The 17,304-nt window shown below is 37.7% G+C and overlaps 4 protein-coding genes across 6 annotated transcripts; 3 read left to right on the top strand and 1 right to left on the bottom strand.

The window, feature by feature from the left end:
- The first annotated feature begins 394 nt into the window (after nt 1–394).
- On the top strand, nt 395–1,410 carry LOC140783860 (protein P21-like). Its single transcript, XM_073130946.1, has one exon. It carries the CDS (start codon nt 565–567, stop codon nt 1,237–1,239), a length of 675 nt encoding a protein of 224 aa, XP_072987047.1. The 5' UTR covers nt 395–564; the 3' UTR covers nt 1,240–1,410.
- A 5,120-nt stretch (nt 1,411–6,530) lies between these two features.
- LOC140783386 (protein P21-like) lies at nt 6,531–7,470 on the top strand. The gene has a single exon (XM_073130260.1). The coding sequence runs from the start codon at nt 6,575–6,577 to the stop codon at nt 7,250–7,252; it is 678 nt and encodes a 225-aa protein (XP_072986361.1). The 5' UTR covers nt 6,531–6,574; the 3' UTR covers nt 7,253–7,470.
- Nucleotides 7,471–10,815: 3,345 nt separating this feature from the next.
- Nucleotides 10,816–11,772, top strand: LOC140783353 (protein P21-like). The gene has a single exon (XM_073130223.1). It carries the CDS (start codon nt 10,845–10,847, stop codon nt 11,529–11,531), a length of 687 nt encoding a protein of 228 aa, XP_072986324.1. The 5' UTR covers nt 10,816–10,844; the 3' UTR covers nt 11,532–11,772.
- A 2,114-nt stretch (nt 11,773–13,886) lies between these two features.
- LOC140784562 (dihydroceramide fatty acyl 2-hydroxylase FAH1-like) lies at nt 13,887–17,266 on the bottom strand. 3 transcript variants are annotated; one of them, XR_012108290.1, is made up of 9 exons: nt 17,035–17,256; nt 16,117–16,186; nt 15,536–15,628; nt 15,249–15,445; nt 15,030–15,135; nt 14,583–14,729; nt 14,342–14,504; nt 14,114–14,186; nt 13,887–14,003 (listed from the first exon to the last, which is right to left on the bottom strand). XR_012108290.1 is itself a non-coding variant. In XM_073132045.1 (8 exons), the coding sequence occupies exons 2-7, from the start codon at nt 16,165–16,167 to the stop codon at nt 14,385–14,387; spliced, it is 714 nt and encodes a 237-aa protein (XP_072988146.1). In that variant the 5' UTR covers nt 16,168–16,186; nt 17,035–17,266; the 3' UTR covers nt 13,887–14,186; nt 14,342–14,384. The 3 variants fall into 3 exon arrangements, 2 of the variants coding, with proteins under 2 accessions (XP_072988146.1, XP_072988148.1); XM_073132045.1 differs by having other exon boundaries at nt 13,887–14,186; nt 17,035–17,266; XM_073132047.1 differs by having other exon boundaries at nt 13,998–14,186; nt 16,117–16,183; nt 17,035–17,173.
- Nucleotides 17,267–17,304: the final 38 nt, after the last annotated feature.

The raw sequence follows: 17,304 nt of genomic DNA, 5'->3' as shown, positions 1-17,304 counted from the left end.
ATAAGAATTTGTTACACGAGCAGAAACAAACGATCATTATCCTACCCACCTTTTATCAAAAAAAAAATAAACAAACAAACTCTCTACTATTATTTGGATCAATTTCAGGACCACACACATACTGTCTCTAAACAGAAATGTGTGAAAAAAAAAAAAAATCTCAAACAGTAAGTGGACATAAAGAATTATTTTTATGATCTAAAATCTCATAGATTATAGGCTGGATAATATATCAGGCTAGTCGTCTTTCTTAATAATTTAGTTAGACAAGTACGAACCCTACCATCGAAAAACGTACCACAATAGGCCAAACTTCAATTATTAATGCACTCGGTGACTCGGCACAATTTGGTAGAATAAATCTCGAAAATTAAACGACTGGTAGCTTTGTTGTAGGATTACAGATATTAGTCAATTTATCCCGTAAGTTTTCTCCGATTCCCGCATCTTTTTCCACGCTAATGTAGACCAAAACCACCTCCTATTCCTCCATGCACACTTATAATTATAAATAACCCCCAATCCCCTTCCTTCAAAGTTCAAACACCACAAGATTAATTCACAATGGCCTCATCAATTCTTCTACCCCTCTTCCTCTTCCCTTTACTCCTCCTCGTCTCTCTCTCCACCGCCGCCACCTTCACCGTCACCAACCAGTGCTCCTACACCGTCTGGGCCGCCGCCGTCCCTGGCGGTGGACGCCAGCTCAACTCGGGCGAGTCCTGGGATGTTAGCGTCAACGCCGGCACGACCGGCGGCCGCATCTGGGCCCGAACCGGCTGCTCCTTCGACGGAAACGGCAACGGCCAATGTCAGACCGGCGACTGCGGCGGCAAGCTCGCCTGCACCGCCTATGGCGTGCCGCCCAACACCCTGGCGGAGTTCGGCCTCAACCAGTTCGACAACCTCGACTTCTTCGACATCTCCCAAGTCGACGGGTTCAACGTGCCGATGAACTTCCTCCCGACCTCCGGGGGCTGCAGTAAGGGGCCCCACTGCAGCGCCGACGTGACGTCGCAGTGCCCCAGCGAGCTCAAAGCACCCGGGGGGTGCAACAACCCTTGCACGGTTTTCAAGACAGATGAGTACTGCTGCAACTCGGGAAACTGTGGGCCCACCAACTACTCCATGTTCTTCAAGAATCTTTGCCCGGAGGCTTACAGCTACCCCAAGGACGACCCCACGAGCACCTTCACTTGCCCGGGGGGGACGAACTATCAAGTGGTCTTCTGCCCGTAATAACCTGGATAAAGATTGGATTGTATTAATAATATACTTGCTTTCGAATAAGGTGGACGTAATCATGCAATTAGACCTATCAACAGTACTTTATTAATTCACTGGTGATTACGTGTAATAAATTGATAAACTTGATGCTTGAAATAATAGGATTAAGTATTCGTGTTATAACTGTGGAATCTATGATCGATGGATGAATGGATGGATGGATGGGTTACTTCTGGATTTTACTTTTGAATTTAAGGAAAGTAAGATAAGGAATTATTTGTGTTTGGCTGTGGAATAAGAATAAATTTATTTAGTATATGTACATAGCAACGGTTATACTGGTTTAATATTTAAAGTTTTAAACATTGTTCATCTTAAAACTAGTTTAGTAAAACTTATTATTGTCTCTCCTCTTTTTTCATCTAATATTTTAGATTTACTAACAAAATTTAATTATAATTTTATTTTTAAAAATATATTATTTCAATCTATTATCATTTTAATCATTCTCTCTCACTTTTCTCTCTACTCTCCTTTTACCTTCTAAAGAATATTTTATTACTTGTTAAAATATCTCCTAAATTTATTACCCTATCGTGTCACATTAAATATAATTATTATAGTATCGTACTGGTTTATATACGGGTTTATATTCTAACACAGTATTAGTTTAAACTGATTTAAGCTGGCTTATTAAAATTTAAAAAATAAATAAGATTTAGGAAACATTATATATGTTTTCTTTTGTTTCTACAACCACTTTACTTTTGACGTAGGACTTTTCATTGACAAAGCCCATCATGTCAGGGGATATGTTTATTGCACATGTTTTAACCTTTCCATCTTCTACTTCTCATCGATCTACGTAGTTTTCCTTGCATTTATGTGGCGTGTAAAAAGAGATCTTCTTGTTAATCAACCAATAAAATGTACAGGCAGTTTGTTAAATAAGCACGCATGGAAAGAAAGAAAATACCGAATAAGTTTCCATCAAAGCTAATGACGGAATTCAATACCACATATATATATATATATATATATACACGTAGTCAATCTGTCCTTTTTATTTTGAGTATGCTTGCAATGTGGTCAATTCTTTTAAGTAATTGTTTGGTTGTAGGTAGAGAGTGCTACGTATTTCCGATACTAGTAGTGTATTTCTTTTGTTTATTTGTGAGAGATTATAGATGGAAATTAGTATATCTTTTGCTGAAATTTGTCAAGATATTAGCCAATTGATGAGTTCATAGGCCAAGTTGTATATTTGACAGTCTACACTATCGAATCAGCTCTTCAAATTATGCACGTTATTGGCTAGTACTTCTAATATCAATAAGGGGGGGTCACCATCCGCGGTAGTCTTTGGATAAAACTTGGAATATTAATTTTATATACTTTGAAGCTAGACCCTAATGGTCATGGATTTTTTTTACCATACCTAACAAGGCCACTAGAAGCTGCTGATGAACTTTGACCAGTTGCAGCCATTATATATATTCACGCAAGAAATAAAAGGACTCGTAACAAACTTGACAACTGATCGAAATGTGTGATTGCAGCTACTAGTCTCTTGCTTTATTATAATTATAATATATATTTATTCTCGCCGAGTTTACCCTGAGGATTTCTCGGTCATCTCCCTCGACGGATTCAACGTGCCGATGAACCTCCTCCCGGACCCCGGGAACTGCAATACCTCCGGCGGGGGTCCACTGCGCTGGCACTGAGCTTAAGTAGTACGAGTCACCCTTGCATGCATTAAGATAGCGCAATTACCTCCCTCGAAATAATTAAAGATTGTTTTAGATTTGTACGCATTAAGCTAGCTTAACATATAGTATGTTTGGAATAAGATTGATGTAATCAAACTCATGAACTTAGGCATTTGAGCGGCTCTAAAGAGTATTTTAATTATTTGCTTTTCATTGCAATTATTCTTTCTCCTCTCTTCTCTTATCTTCTCACCTCATTCATCCGCCCTAAAAAATATTTTAATTATTTGCTAAAATATCTCTTAAATTTCTCACTCTCATGTCATTTTAAGTCTAGTTATTGTAGTCGCATACTTGTTTATATCCAACAAAATATTAGCTCAAACTAATTTAAGCTAGCTTATTTAAATTCAAAAAAGAAATACGATTTAGGAAACATTACATGATGTTTCGTATCTAAAACCACTTTAGTTTTGACATAGGACCCTTCATTGATGAAGCCCATCATGCCACGGGATATGTTTCTTCCACATGTTTTAACCTTTCCATCTTCTCCATCTGATCGATCTACTTAGTTTTCCCGGCAATTATTATGTGGCGAACTACCCTATGGAGCCGGCTGAGTTCAAGGATGTCGCAGCCGTCGACGTGGTCGAATCAAAGAATGCAGAGCAGAGCACACCAGTAGAGCAAGAGGAGAAAGTTAAGGTGTCCAAGGAAGAGATCACCACTGTAGGCTCCATAACGTAGAAGAACTCCTCCTTCAAGGAGGAGAGTAACTTCCTGTCCGACCTTAAAGAGCACGAGAAGAAGGCCTTAATGGAGCTGAGGTCAAAGGTCGAAGACGCCGTCCTCAATAACAGGAGGAGAACAAAGAAAAGGAGAATGTGCTCCGTTTTTAAATTTCCTCAGGGCCCGGGAATTCAAAGTTAAGGTTGCATACAAGATGCTCGAGAGAACGCTCGACTGGTTGAAGGAGTCGAAAATTGATTCGATCCTCGAGGAGAAGAGATCACACGGTGAGGGGCTTGAGGTGGAGTGCTACATGGATGGCCGGTGTGTTACAATGTGTATTGGTGTGTTTCACGATGATAAGACGTACGAGAAGTCCTTCGGAAGATATCAATTCTTGAGGTGGACATTTCAACTGGTGGCGAAGTGGACTCGGAAGCTAGAATTTAAGCCTTGTAGTCCTGCTTCGCATGCTCAGGATGACGTCGCTAAATTGGGCAACATTAATTATACTTTATTTTTTATGGAAAGATTGTACTGAGTAAAATTTAAAATTACCTTATTTTTTTGCCCAAATTATTTCATTTAGGCCTCAAAAATCATAATTTTACTATTCTAAGAAAGCTTAATCTTAATAACTTCAAGTAGAGATTTCAGATTTAGATTATTCTTTTATATTATGGATCTCTAGGATGAGCTTTATTTATTTTTTCTTATAGTTATTAATTTGGGATCAGTAAAGATTGAATAAGATTATTGGAGTTTCATTTTCTATTGTCCTTAGAGTTTTTTTTTCTTTTTTTTTTAAATCAATAAGACTTTGATGTCCTAATTCTTAATATTTCATTAGAAAATCAATAAAATTGGTGAAGGTGTTTTCGCTCCGGCTTGTCGAAGTTTACTCCTAACACGCTCTCTGCATCAAACACCCCTAGGATGTATATATATATATAACACATAGCTATCGACAGTACCTTTATCAGGTACAGCCTACGTCTAGGGGTTCGCAGCTTAATCTCACAAACAGTATAGTTCATATACTTAGATCACACCACCTAACCCCGTTGGAAACAAACCATTTAGATATGAACACATCAAGCAATAGTTCAAGAAATATGCTTGTGTTTGTTTTTGGATTTCTTCTCCTTCTTGTATGTGTATGGTCTACTGATTTCATCGTCCAAGAAATCTTCCACCGCAAAGAAACTTCTGGGGAACTTAGGATCTGAAACAAGGGAAGAGAGATGCAGTGATGCAACGGGAGGGGAGGAGGTGAAGACGTGAAGTGAGCGAGATGGTGAAGAGGGAAGTAGGAGGAGGTAATTAGGTTTAATTATTTATATATAAGCAGGTTAACGGATATCCAATATTTAAATCTTGATCCGACCAATTTATATTAAAACTGTATGCGAATCCGAACATGAATCTAGTAGAACGGATAGAAAATTTGCACTCGTATCAAATCTGATTGAGATCGAATCGTGGGTCGAGCCGTACTTAAAAATTCAACCCGTTTTCAACCCTATCTGAAGAAACATGTCGAGATCATCTATGTAGCATATAATAAGTAGATCTTAAGGGGAAAAAGAAGACAGATCATGAAAGTTATAATTTTTGAATCTTTTATTAGAGATATAGGGTATAAAGCCCACAGAAGACCCATCCTAATCATCTGGCTGTGGAGCCATGACTTTTTGAAAACGTAAGAACCTTCTATGTCCAGAAAGTAATGACTAAGGGTTGAAAAACATGGCAATCATTCTCCGTCCTTTACAAGTTTCCAAGGTGTGAAGAGAAAAATCGAACAAGATTTTCACGCGTGCATCTATCAACATGATAGGAGATAAGGCTAATTAGTCTGTCTTTGATCATTTCAATAGAAATAGTCTACATATATATAGTGTTGTATATTTAGTAGGTAAATAGATAGATAGCGAATAAACTTAATCTGTATGAGAATATACGTGGATTTAAGGTAATTTTTAGATTGAATTGAATCCTACTATTTAGATTGGTTAAACAACTAAGAAAATATTTTCACTAAAACGGGTCATAATAGCCAAATTCGATCATAGCACATTTTCTTTTCAGATAGTAATCAACTTATTTTTTGGTTTTTTGTTGTTGTTGCTGAGGTTTTCCAATGTCCCAATGGTGATGTACCAACTGAATATAATTATAATGCTAATAAATAATTATTACATAACAAAATTTGTTTTATTATTGTTGTAGAGTTTGTGTAGGTAACAAATTTTTTTGTAAATAATATATATAATAATATAATAAAAAAATGATTGAAAATAATTAAATATCTCGTTTCCGCTCTTCTTCTTCTTTTCCGAAGCCCTTGGATAAGTTACTCAATGTTCTACATATCATGCCAAACTAGTTGAATTTTGTTGTTACACAATGTTCTTCGATGTCAAATTAGTTGAATTTTGTTGTTACTCAATGTTCTACGATGTCAAATTAGTTGAATTTTGTTTTACTTCAGAGGTAGCTCCCAATATAGAAGATCTGATGGTAGACAGCTAAGCAGAGAACTTCTCATTTCTCAAGAAGAAAAAAACACGGAAAAGAATAAAGAACTGAAGAACTTCTGCGTTACTTCGAGGTGGTGGCGTGACCATGACCATGACTTGTTTGTCACCAATGGCTCTTGATTTCTATACCTGACCAGCATCATAGGAATTATAATTTATAAATACGAATATAATTTTACCATTATCCTATATACATTCGCATCCGATCCGTATTCACCCTCAATGACTTTTGATTCCATTCGTATGTGACCACCATCAGCCGAAATCTGTGGATTTTAGCGAGGAATTTGTACAAGCGTGTATAGCTAATGGCCGTCCCTTTCGACACTATAAATGCCAACACCACAAAATTAATTCACAATGGCCTCCCCAATTCTTCTACCTCTCTTCCTCTTCCCTTTACTCCTCCTCGTCTCTCTCTCCACCGCCGCCACCTTCACCGTCACCAACCAGTGCTCCTACACCGTCTGGGCCGCCGCCGTCCCTGGCGGTGGTCGCCAGCTCAACTCGGGCGAGTCCTGGGTCCTCAACGTCAACGCCGGCACGACCGGAGGCCGCATCTGGGCCCGAACCGGCTGCTCCTTCGACGGAAACGGCAACGGCCAATGTCAGACCGGCGACTGCGGCGGCAAGCTCGCCTGCACCGCCTATGGCGTGCCGCCCAACACCCTCGCGGAGTTCGGCCTCAACCAGTTCGACAACCAAGACTTCTTCGATATCTCCCTGGTCGACGGGTTCAACGTGCCGATGAACTTCCTCCCGACCTCCGGGGGATGCAGCAGCAAGGGGGTCCACTGCAGCCCCGGCGTGACGTCGCAGTGCCCCAGCGAGCTCAAAGCGCCCGGGGGTTGCAACAGCCCTTGTACGGTTTTTAAGACAAATGAGTACTGCTGCAACTCGGGAAGCTGTGCGCCCACCAACTACTCGATGTTCTTCAAGAATCTTTGCCCTGAGGCTTATAGCTACCCCCAGGACGATTCCACGAGCACCTTCACTTGCCCCGGGGGAACGAACTATCAAGTGGTCTTCTGCCCGTAATAAGCCGGATAAAGATTGGATAATAGTTATTATATACTTGCTTTCGAATAAGGTGGACGTAGTCATGCGATTAGACATATATATCGTGAGTACTTTATTCATTGGGTGATTACGTGTAATAAATTGATAAACTTGATGCTTGAAACAACAGTATTTGTATTATTCGTGTTTATAACTGTGGACTCTGTCGTCCAATGGATGGATACTTTTGGATTCAAGGAAGGTAAGATAAGGAATTATTTGTGTTTGGCTTTGGAATAACAATAAATTTATTTAGTATATATATATAGCGAGGGTTATACTAGCTTAGTATTTAAAGATCAGTTTATCTTAAAACTAGTTTAGTAATACTTATTATTGTCTCTCTTCTCCTTTTCCAACTAATATTTTAAATTTACTAACAAAATCTAATTACCAATTTTTTTATTTAAAATATATTATTTCAGTCAATTATTATTTCTATACTTTCTCTTTATCCCTTCTCTTCTCATCTCATTCATTCGCTCTAAAATGTATTTTAGTTATTTATTAAAATATCTAATAAATGTATTACTCTTTTATATCATATTAACTATAATTATTATAGTATCATACTGGTTTATATCCCAACCCAGTATTAGTTTAAACTGATTTAGGCTGACTTATTTAAATTTTAAAAAATAATACGATTTAGGAAACATTACATGATGTTTTGTTTCGTTTCTAAAACCACTTAGGTTTTGACAAAGGGCTTTGTCAAAAACTTAAGATCCCTTGTAATACATGCTTTAATGAAATTTGTCAACATATTAGCTAATTGAGTTCTATGGTATTCCTAAAAATGACAAAAGTCTGTATATTCTAGATTATAATATTTTATTTTAAAATATCATCTAAATAATAAAATAATAATATTTTAAAATATAAATACTAATTATTAAAATTACATCTTACATAACTCCCAAGCATTATATATCTAAAATATATTAATTTATTTATCATCTATTACATCAATATACTTTCAATCAAATCAAAAAGTATTTTAGTAATTTTTCTTTCTTTACCTCCATATTATGGCACATCAAATATAATTATTACACACTTATTCATATTTGTCATTACTATTTCAACTCTATTTGAATAAGGCCCACCACCCGCGGTATTCATTGGATAAAGCTTAGAATATTAATTTTGTATACTTAGAGGCTAGACCCTAAATGGTCGTAGCATTTTTTTTTACCAGACCCAAAAAGGCTACTCTAGAAGCTGACGATGAACTTTGACCAGCTGCAGCCATTATATATATTCACGCAAGAAACAAATTAAATAAGAAATAAAAGGTCTCATAACATACTTGACAATTGATCGAATTGGAATTGTGTGATTGCAGCTACTAGTCTATCCCGTTTCTTGCTTTAAATTATAATATATATTTTCTCGCCGAGTCTGCCCTGAGGATTTCTCCGACGTCTCCCTCGTCGATGGATTCAACGTGCCGATGAACCTCCTCCCGGACACCGGGAACTGCAATACCTCCGGCGGGGATCCATTGCGCTAGCACTGAGCTAAGTAGTACGAATCATCCTTGCATGCGTTAAGCTGGTGCACTACCTCCCTCAAACTCATGAACTTAGCCATTTGAGTGATTACTTCTAATAAAAGATATGATCACCTCCAAATAAGATATGGGTTGTGGACGTAGTGGTTGTAAGTTTAACAAGATTCTGGAACTGAAACGATGATCCATGAAGAGCCAGTACGCTTTCGAAAAGAGATCGATCGAAACCTTTTACATTCCCCGGTAGTCAATATATATGAATGTTACAATGGAAATATGGTGATAATGCTAAACATAGAATTTTAAAAATATGATTTTGGTTTCTTATTTGATTCTCTATTAGTGGCATAAGCTAATATTGAAAGAGTTTTGTGGATCTCTTTATCGTTTTATATTGATTACACCGAGTTAAGGATAGGTTTCACTGAGGAATCCAAATGTTAGAGAAAATTTCAGTTACATAAGTTGAGACTAATTTGAACTTAATAGAAAACAACCAAAGAAAATCTTTTTTTATACTAACTAGTATAACTTCTCAAGACCCATGATATCTACGATATCAATTCAGTTAGAAGATTTTTTAAATTTTACTTCAACTCTACGCAAACATGCATGATCTCCCAGTAAAGATGAATGAAGCGGTGGTAGCAGTAGGAGAAGTTTATTGAAGTTTGGCTCAATCAAGTGTTACCAGCTTGCTATGCTAGATGCATTTGAACAGGTCCGGGAGGCATTCGAACCTGAAAACCCAAGAGGATTTGCACTCAATAAGAGTTTGAATGCCCTTCTGTGTTTCGGATTTGAATTCTATGGGTGTTCGAACGCTCTTTCGCATTTCGAATTTAAATTTTGGGGGGGCTTCAAACGGGCCTAAGAATGTTCAAATGCCCCGTATGATTTTTCCGTTTAAGTTAGCCCTATAAATACTGAAGTTAAGATTTTAGATCTTTTATACTTAAAAGAAAAATTAAAAGAGCTAGCCACCATTGTATTGAGGGAGATTTAAATTAAAAAACTCTTTGTAATTGAGATTCGCATAGTGAAAAAAGATTACTCCGCCCATGGATATAAGCACATCTCTCTCTATTGTTTCTATTGTTTCTATTCTTGAGATTACTTGCATTAAAATATTTAACATGCGATTAAGAGTTATTTATTATTTTATTTTTTTACTATTAGTATCATATTAGAGTTTTCTTCAACTTGATTGATTTTTGTTATTACTATTCCATTAGCTATATTTAGGGTGAAAATTTTGCTTCGGTTTCGATCACTCATTTGACATTTAGCACAGCCCAAACAAAGCTTTTACATTACCTTGAGGCGGTGGCATGCATGACCATGACTTGTTTGTCACCAATGAGTTTTGATTTCTACGCGTGACACCATCGTTGGAAATCTTTGGATGAAGTGTGGAATTCCTACACTTTAGCATTGCTAAATGGTCATGCCTTTTTCTACCCTAATAAGTATAAGTTAGGCGTCAAGGCCACTAGAAGTTGTGTGGCCATTGTGGACCTTTTTTCACTCAGCGTGTCATCCCCGTATATACCTCATCCATCCTAGGTGATTAATCTTTCTTTTCTTCTGTTTCCTTCTTTTTATATAATTATAATAAGAGGAGATAAAGTATAGATAATTAAGTATCACATGTGACTAAATAATCTGATATTGATAAAGAAATTAATGAAAGTAAAGAAACGTTTACATAGAATATTACGTCCTCATATATTATCTTAGGCCTGTAGATTGTCGAGTTCTAGGGTTTACAGTAACTCTCTACCATTTGGATCAATTTCAGGGGTTATACTGTTTCTATAGAGAAATATCAACCTCTCTAAGAATAAGTGGAGATAGAAGTGATAATTTCTGCCCTCATACGATAAATCGACACGTATCCAAACTTGAAGACTTTAATTATTTTCTCGGCCTCCCACACCCTTTTTCCGAGCTCAGTCCAGACCAAACAGTCCTACATGTATGATATATGATATATGCACGCCTATAAATACCTCTCCTCCTTCCATTAGACGCCACAAAATTAACTCGATCACAATGGTCATGATCTCCCCAACTCTTCTACCTCTGTTCCTCTTCCCTTTACTCCTCCTCATCTCTCTCTCCACCGCTGCCACCTTCACCGTCATCAACCAGTGCTCCTACACCGTCTGGGCCGCCGCCGTCCCGGGCGGCGGCCGCCAGCTCAATGCGGGCCAGTCCTGGGTCCTCAACGTGAACGCCGGCACGACCGGCGGCCGCATCTGGGCCCGCACCGGCTGCTCCTTCGACGGAAACGGCAACGGCAAATGTCAGACCGGCGACTGCGGCGGCAAGCTCGCCTGCACCGCCTATGGTGTGCCGCCCAACACCCTCGCCGAGTACGCCCTCAACCAGTACGGCAAACAAGACTTCTTCGACATCTCCCTAGTCGACGGGTTCAACGTGCCGATGAACTTCCTCCCGACCTCCGGGGGATGCAGCAGCAAGGGGGTCCATTGCAGCGCCGACGTGACGTCACAGTGCCCCAGCCAGCTCAAAGCTCCCGGGGGTTGCAACAATCCTTGCACGGTTTTCAAGACAAACGAGTACTGCTGCAATTCGGGAAGCTGCGGGGCCACCGACTACTCCAAGTTCTTCAAGAAACTTTGCCCGCAGGCTTATAGCTACCCCAAGGACGATGCCACGAGCACCTTCACTTGCCCGGAGGGGACGAACTATCAAGTGGTCTTCTGCCCGCACTGAGATGATCATGAAGTAGTACACCGTAACTCATCACCGATGCATGCATTGAGCGGAATAAAGGTTGGCTAGCTTATATATATATATATATATATATATATATATAGATATATAGTACGTTTGGAATAAGGCCGACGTAATCATGAAATCAAACTCGTGAATACTAGTTCATTTGGTGATTACGTACGTGTAACAAGCTTGATGTATGAATGGTATTATATAAATATATCCTTGTTTATTACAACTCTAGACTCTATGGTGGATGGATCTGGAATATTTGGATTTTATACAAGGGACGCACGCACATAGTTTCCCATGCAGCTGTAGCATGCATGTAAAAGATAAGTGAAAGATCCATAAAATTAAATCTCATACATATGAGGCTAAACTCCAATAATTTCCATCTCTACAGTTATACTGGTCGATGAATCAACCGACAAATGCAGTTAATTTGTGAACACTAATTGCGCTTGGAAAGCAAAATAGTGAACAGGGGTTCCATGCATCAAATGAAGCCAATGAGTGAAATCAATAAACATATATACCAACTCTTTTTTTCTTCTTTTTTCTTAGGCGTATACCAACTCTAAACTCTCTTTTGATCATCTCAACTGGAGACTTGAGTAGTCATATGATAATAGTCTGTACACAGATAGATATATAGGGAGTGAAATGTCTTCTATATATTGAGTAGGCCAGTGTTTCAAAGTATGTTTTCCTGCGTTTATTTGTGAAAAGCTATACATGGTAATTAGTCAAACTTTACCTAAATTGCGTCCAATCTATTACCGGCTGGTCCAAATACATTAAATTAATTAACATGGGTTTTTTTAATCATTTGAACAAAATTTCATCGGGCATTAGAGCACCTCCATCTGGGCTCCAAAACTCTAAATTTGGAACTCGGTTGAGCTCCAACCAAGCTTCAAATAGGGCTCCAAATTTGGAGCCAGCTACAGTGGAGCTCTAAATTTGGAACCCCATCTAAAAATTTGGAGCCCAGCTCAATATTTAATATTTTAAAATGCCAATTTTGCTTTTGTTTAATCCAAAAATTTAAATTACATCTGTATCCTTTATTAATTAAAGTAAATATATAATTATTTTTACTAATTATTTTTTTTAATAAAAATAGTACTATTGAAAAAGTCTCATCGAGATCTTTAAAATAAGTCTAATATTAAATTATTTAAGTTACTTTAAATTTTTTATTTTTATTTTGTATAATATAATTTTGATGTGTTTAATTAAAAATATAGTAATTTAAAATTATTTCTAACATTATTGAATATTAATCTTATTATAAAGATATCGATGAAAGTTTTCTAACCATATATTTTTTATTAAAAAATAATAATATTAAGAAGACTTATTAAATAATTTAATATATATATATATTATATTAATTAAATAATAAATATACGGTCCGGTGGCTCTATATTTGGAGCCTCCCTACCTTGGAGATTCTTATCGGCTCACAAAAATAAACCGGTGGTAAAACTTTTGGTGTTACATCGAGGTGACGCAATGACTATGCAATATGCATGACTAACATCAAAGCAATCGACATCCCAATGGCACGACCATGGGCCGTATTTGGGCCATTACCAGCTATGCAGCTAATCATTCGATGGTAATGGCATCGGCCACTGCCTGACCGGCGACTGCAATGGCAAGCTTGCCTGCACTGCCTATGGAGACCAGTTTGCCCTAGACTAATGCAATGTTCTCATTTCTTCGACATCTCCCTCATCGGCAGATTCAACGTGCCGATGAACTTCCTACCAGACTCCGGGAATTGACAAATGAGTAACGCTGCAACTTAGGAAATGAGTGTACCCAAGTTTAAATTCCGACGACACTGGTTTAACTGGAACACTATTAAGTTTACATCTTGCACCTTCATTTGCCCCACTGCGACTTTCAAGTATCAAGTGGTCTTCTGCCCTGAGTTTGATGAGAAGTGGTGCATACAATAAGTCAATCATGCTTGGATTCTTTCATTATTATATACTATGTACATGTGGAATAAGGTTGATGTAATCATGCAAACTCATGACCTTATTAGTTTGAGTAATTACTAATAATAAAAGTGATGCATGAAATAATTTTACCGTAGATTCTACAGTGGATGGGTTATTGTTAGGATCCAATGCACCCTTAGCTTTTTTTTTTTTTATCACATGTTGTACAATCGAACGTCAATCGATCGTCAGAAGCAATAAAATGACGCGTAAAGATAAAGTGATTCATGCAACTAAATCACCTCGTCCTTATTTGTAAATTAACCACACCAAGAAGCAAAATGAATTGAGTTGGATGTTATGACCCATCATCGGCAACAAGAACATAAGCTCATGTTGTTGCTTATTTGTTACTCCTTTTTACTTCTTATTCTTAATTCCACATGTGTAAACATCAAAATAAGAACCTTTGAATAGAGGAAAATCCAAAGAAACAGAGCCCGAGTTTGACCTGCAATAACCCAACCATTAGATTAGGATGGAGTTGATTACAGAAGGTATCAGCCTCCAATTAAAATTTTGACGATTGACAGAGCTAGAGATGCTCAAGATTTGAAGCACCAGTTTATGATCCATAGGAAGAATTGGATCATGAGATCCTGAAGATGACAACCAGCAAAACCCTAGGGAAAATCTGCGAGGCAGTAAATACAGCAGGAAAAGAAAAGGTCAAGGACAAAAGGAAAAAAGAACTGAAACTGAAAACTTTTTACCACTATGAAGATTAGTATAGCTGTAAATCCAAATGAATTTTGCCTACACTCAGGGTACGAGATAACCGGGACTAACCTCAATGAGTAACAATCTTCTTACATTACTGTACAGGAAGATATCAAGTGCTTTTCCCTGATGTTTTTGATGGGGGCAATGTCCCAAATATGATGTCCCAAAATGACGATGTTATCCCAAAACCTTTGTTTTGAATTCTAAAGTGATGGTTCAGATGATACTTCTGAGGTACATAAAACATTAAGTTGTCAGAAGCATATATAAAATGCAGCGAGTCAATGATGCTAATAGGAATTTGTACCTTAAGATTTTTAGCTGGGTCATTTGATGGTTGTCCATGGTGCAGGTAGTAATGAGTGCAGTCATACATTACATAGCCCAATAGGCCACCTCCAAATAAGGCAGGAGTTGTGGAAGGAGTGGATATAAGTCTAACCAGATTCCAGAACTGAAATGATGATCCATGAAGAGTCAGTAGGCTTTTGAAAAATCAAAACCCTTAAGATTTCCAATCATCCAAAAGAAATGATAAAACCTGTTACTTTTCAGAAAAGGATTTATGTAGTACAGTAGGTTCTCATTCTAAATTCTAATAAGTAAAACTTGTAGATCAGGAAGAACATTCAACATTGTATAAAACTAGTGCTCATCTTATTTAAGAAGATTTACTACCAAACATAATATATTCATTTCATGACAACAATGACAACTTAATTTCGATTCATAACAACTGTAAAATGAAGCTTACCGGCATACACAAAATGGCTGTGGCTGTTGGAGGAAAAACAAGACGGAGTCCATCCATCGGATGCTTGTGATGGCATCCATGAAGAAGATAATGTGTTGTGTTTGCCCTGCCAAATGATATTTGAAATCTTCTGAGTTAAATCTATTAATTGAACTTTCCTGGCTCGAAAGAAATCAAGTTCATGGGATCAATTGAAGATTGAGAGAAAAATTAACTTACCAATAACTTTCAGTTTTAATGTGGAAAAGAAAGCGATGCAAAGTATACTCAATCAATGTCCAAATAGATATTCCAGACAGAACCATTAGAGCTACTTCAGGAAGTGTATGGCCCATCTGGATTGACATAATCAAGCACCAACACACAAATGGCAACCATATGACTGGTATTGCCCACCATTTAGTACGTGTTAACATCTGACATTCAAAATGAAATGAATTAGGAATTTATTATTCCTACTCTATGTTGAGCGGTCTATGTTTATAACCCAGGCAGAGTAACATTACCTCCAATAAGTCATTTGCAAAAAAACGTGGACTATCCTTGCTAACAATAGGCTGGTGAACCCATTCCTGGTAATGCTTCCCAAGATGGCCAACCTAGATGGTTTCACAAAATGGAAATTTAACAGATCAGTTAAGCAGCTTAAATTGATGGAAAGAAACAGTCTTACACAAAAACATCGGTACTAAAATAAGTCTTTGATGCATCAATATATCATAGTCCAAAATAACTATTTAATCGTTGCAATATGAATTAAATGACACAAAAAAGTAAATCATATTTAAGAAAAGGCAAGAGATCAAGTATCCCAAATTCACAGGAAATAGGATCTAGCAGAAATTTCCAGCCTTCCAGGTGTACACCTCCAACTAAGCTCCGTGCATGACATTATGGCAAAGCAAATGAGTGCACAGACCTAAAAGCTTAATTTTGCCCTCCCAAATATAATAGCTTAAACAGAAAAGTGCAAGAACAAAAGCTTATAATTTCTTCTGCTGAAATATACAATGCTGGTTTCATGTCTAAACTTCAATACCACATGGTATCTAAAGGTAGATTATTACCAAAGGAAAATTAATTTTACCTGAAAGACTAGAGGCTTATTCAAATCCACACTGAATTCCTGTACAACCATCTTTGCACTCTTCAAGCTGCTGGAAATAGGAAAAAAAAAATACAATCGTCATGCTATGCACAAGCAATACAAATACACAAATGCAATAGTTTCACCAGAAAAAGAACCAAAATAGACAAGTAAAAATATGAAATAATGATTATTATAAATTACACTAGCTTCTAGATCATGCTTCCTCTCTAAAATTTCCTTGTTCTTATGTTATTATATCATGTCCTTCCACAAACAAATAGGAGACACTTAATGCTGATAGCATGCAGTCAATAGCTTAAACTTTTCGATGGCATCATCAATTGCAATAGTCAATTACAATATGAATACACTTCCGAATAAGCATCTAGTGACATTAGAGAGGCACCATCCAAGAACAAAGAATCAATACAATCACCAAAATCTAACAGAAAATAATCTGTAGGCATTCGCCTAGAGGATTGTAGACCAGAAAAAGACTATCTATAGATTTCAAGGTAAAGTAAAGAGTTATACGCTACTTTCCCCCCATCCATTTCATAAACCAAAATGGCACAAGATGGTACGGCTCTAGACCAACAAAATTCACACTGTCAATGATATATTAATCCTGCAACCCTGAAGAGCTCAGCAAATAACGAAGAGAAACCAAAAGCAATCCATTTCTCTACAGCAAATAAAACCTCCGGTAACTTCAATATCCAAACTTTCCGTAGGAAGCAACCAATGTAGCCATCAAAACCCCTCTTGATTTCAAATCAGTAAACCAATCCGCAAACAGAACTGGATCTTGAACCAAATGCAGAAACGAGAAACGAAAAGGTATTACAAAAGATCCCAACGATCCGGAAGTCGCGGTGCAACGAGAGAGCAAAACAAAGGCGAATCGCAACGCACCTGAGCAATGCCGCTGCGATCTCAGAAGAAAAATCCAAGGGTACCGATCCTTCTCCTCCGGAGCAAAGCGAGCTCGAAGGAGAGGAGAAGGAGAAGGAGAAGGAGAAGGAGAGGGAGGGGAAGGAGTTCTATTTCAGTAGTATTCCTATATCTTTCCACCAATTTCTCTCGCTCTCATGGTCCAATGAGGGGGATTCTTTTCCGGAATCGAATCCCTGCCATGAAATCTCGTAGGGAATGTCCGGGTGACAGCGAAGTTATCGAATTGCC

The sequence above is a fragment of the Typha latifolia genome, chromosome 3 (genome assembly GCF_019914945.1).
Source record: "Typha latifolia isolate L0001 chromosome 3, TyphaL0001v2, whole genome shotgun sequence".
In the NCBI taxonomy this organism is placed as follows: domain Eukaryota; kingdom Viridiplantae; phylum Streptophyta; class Magnoliopsida; order Poales; family Typhaceae; genus Typha; species Typha latifolia.
The sequence above is the reverse complement of the archived record's forward strand: the minus strand, read 5'-3'. Positions and strand labels throughout refer to the sequence as shown.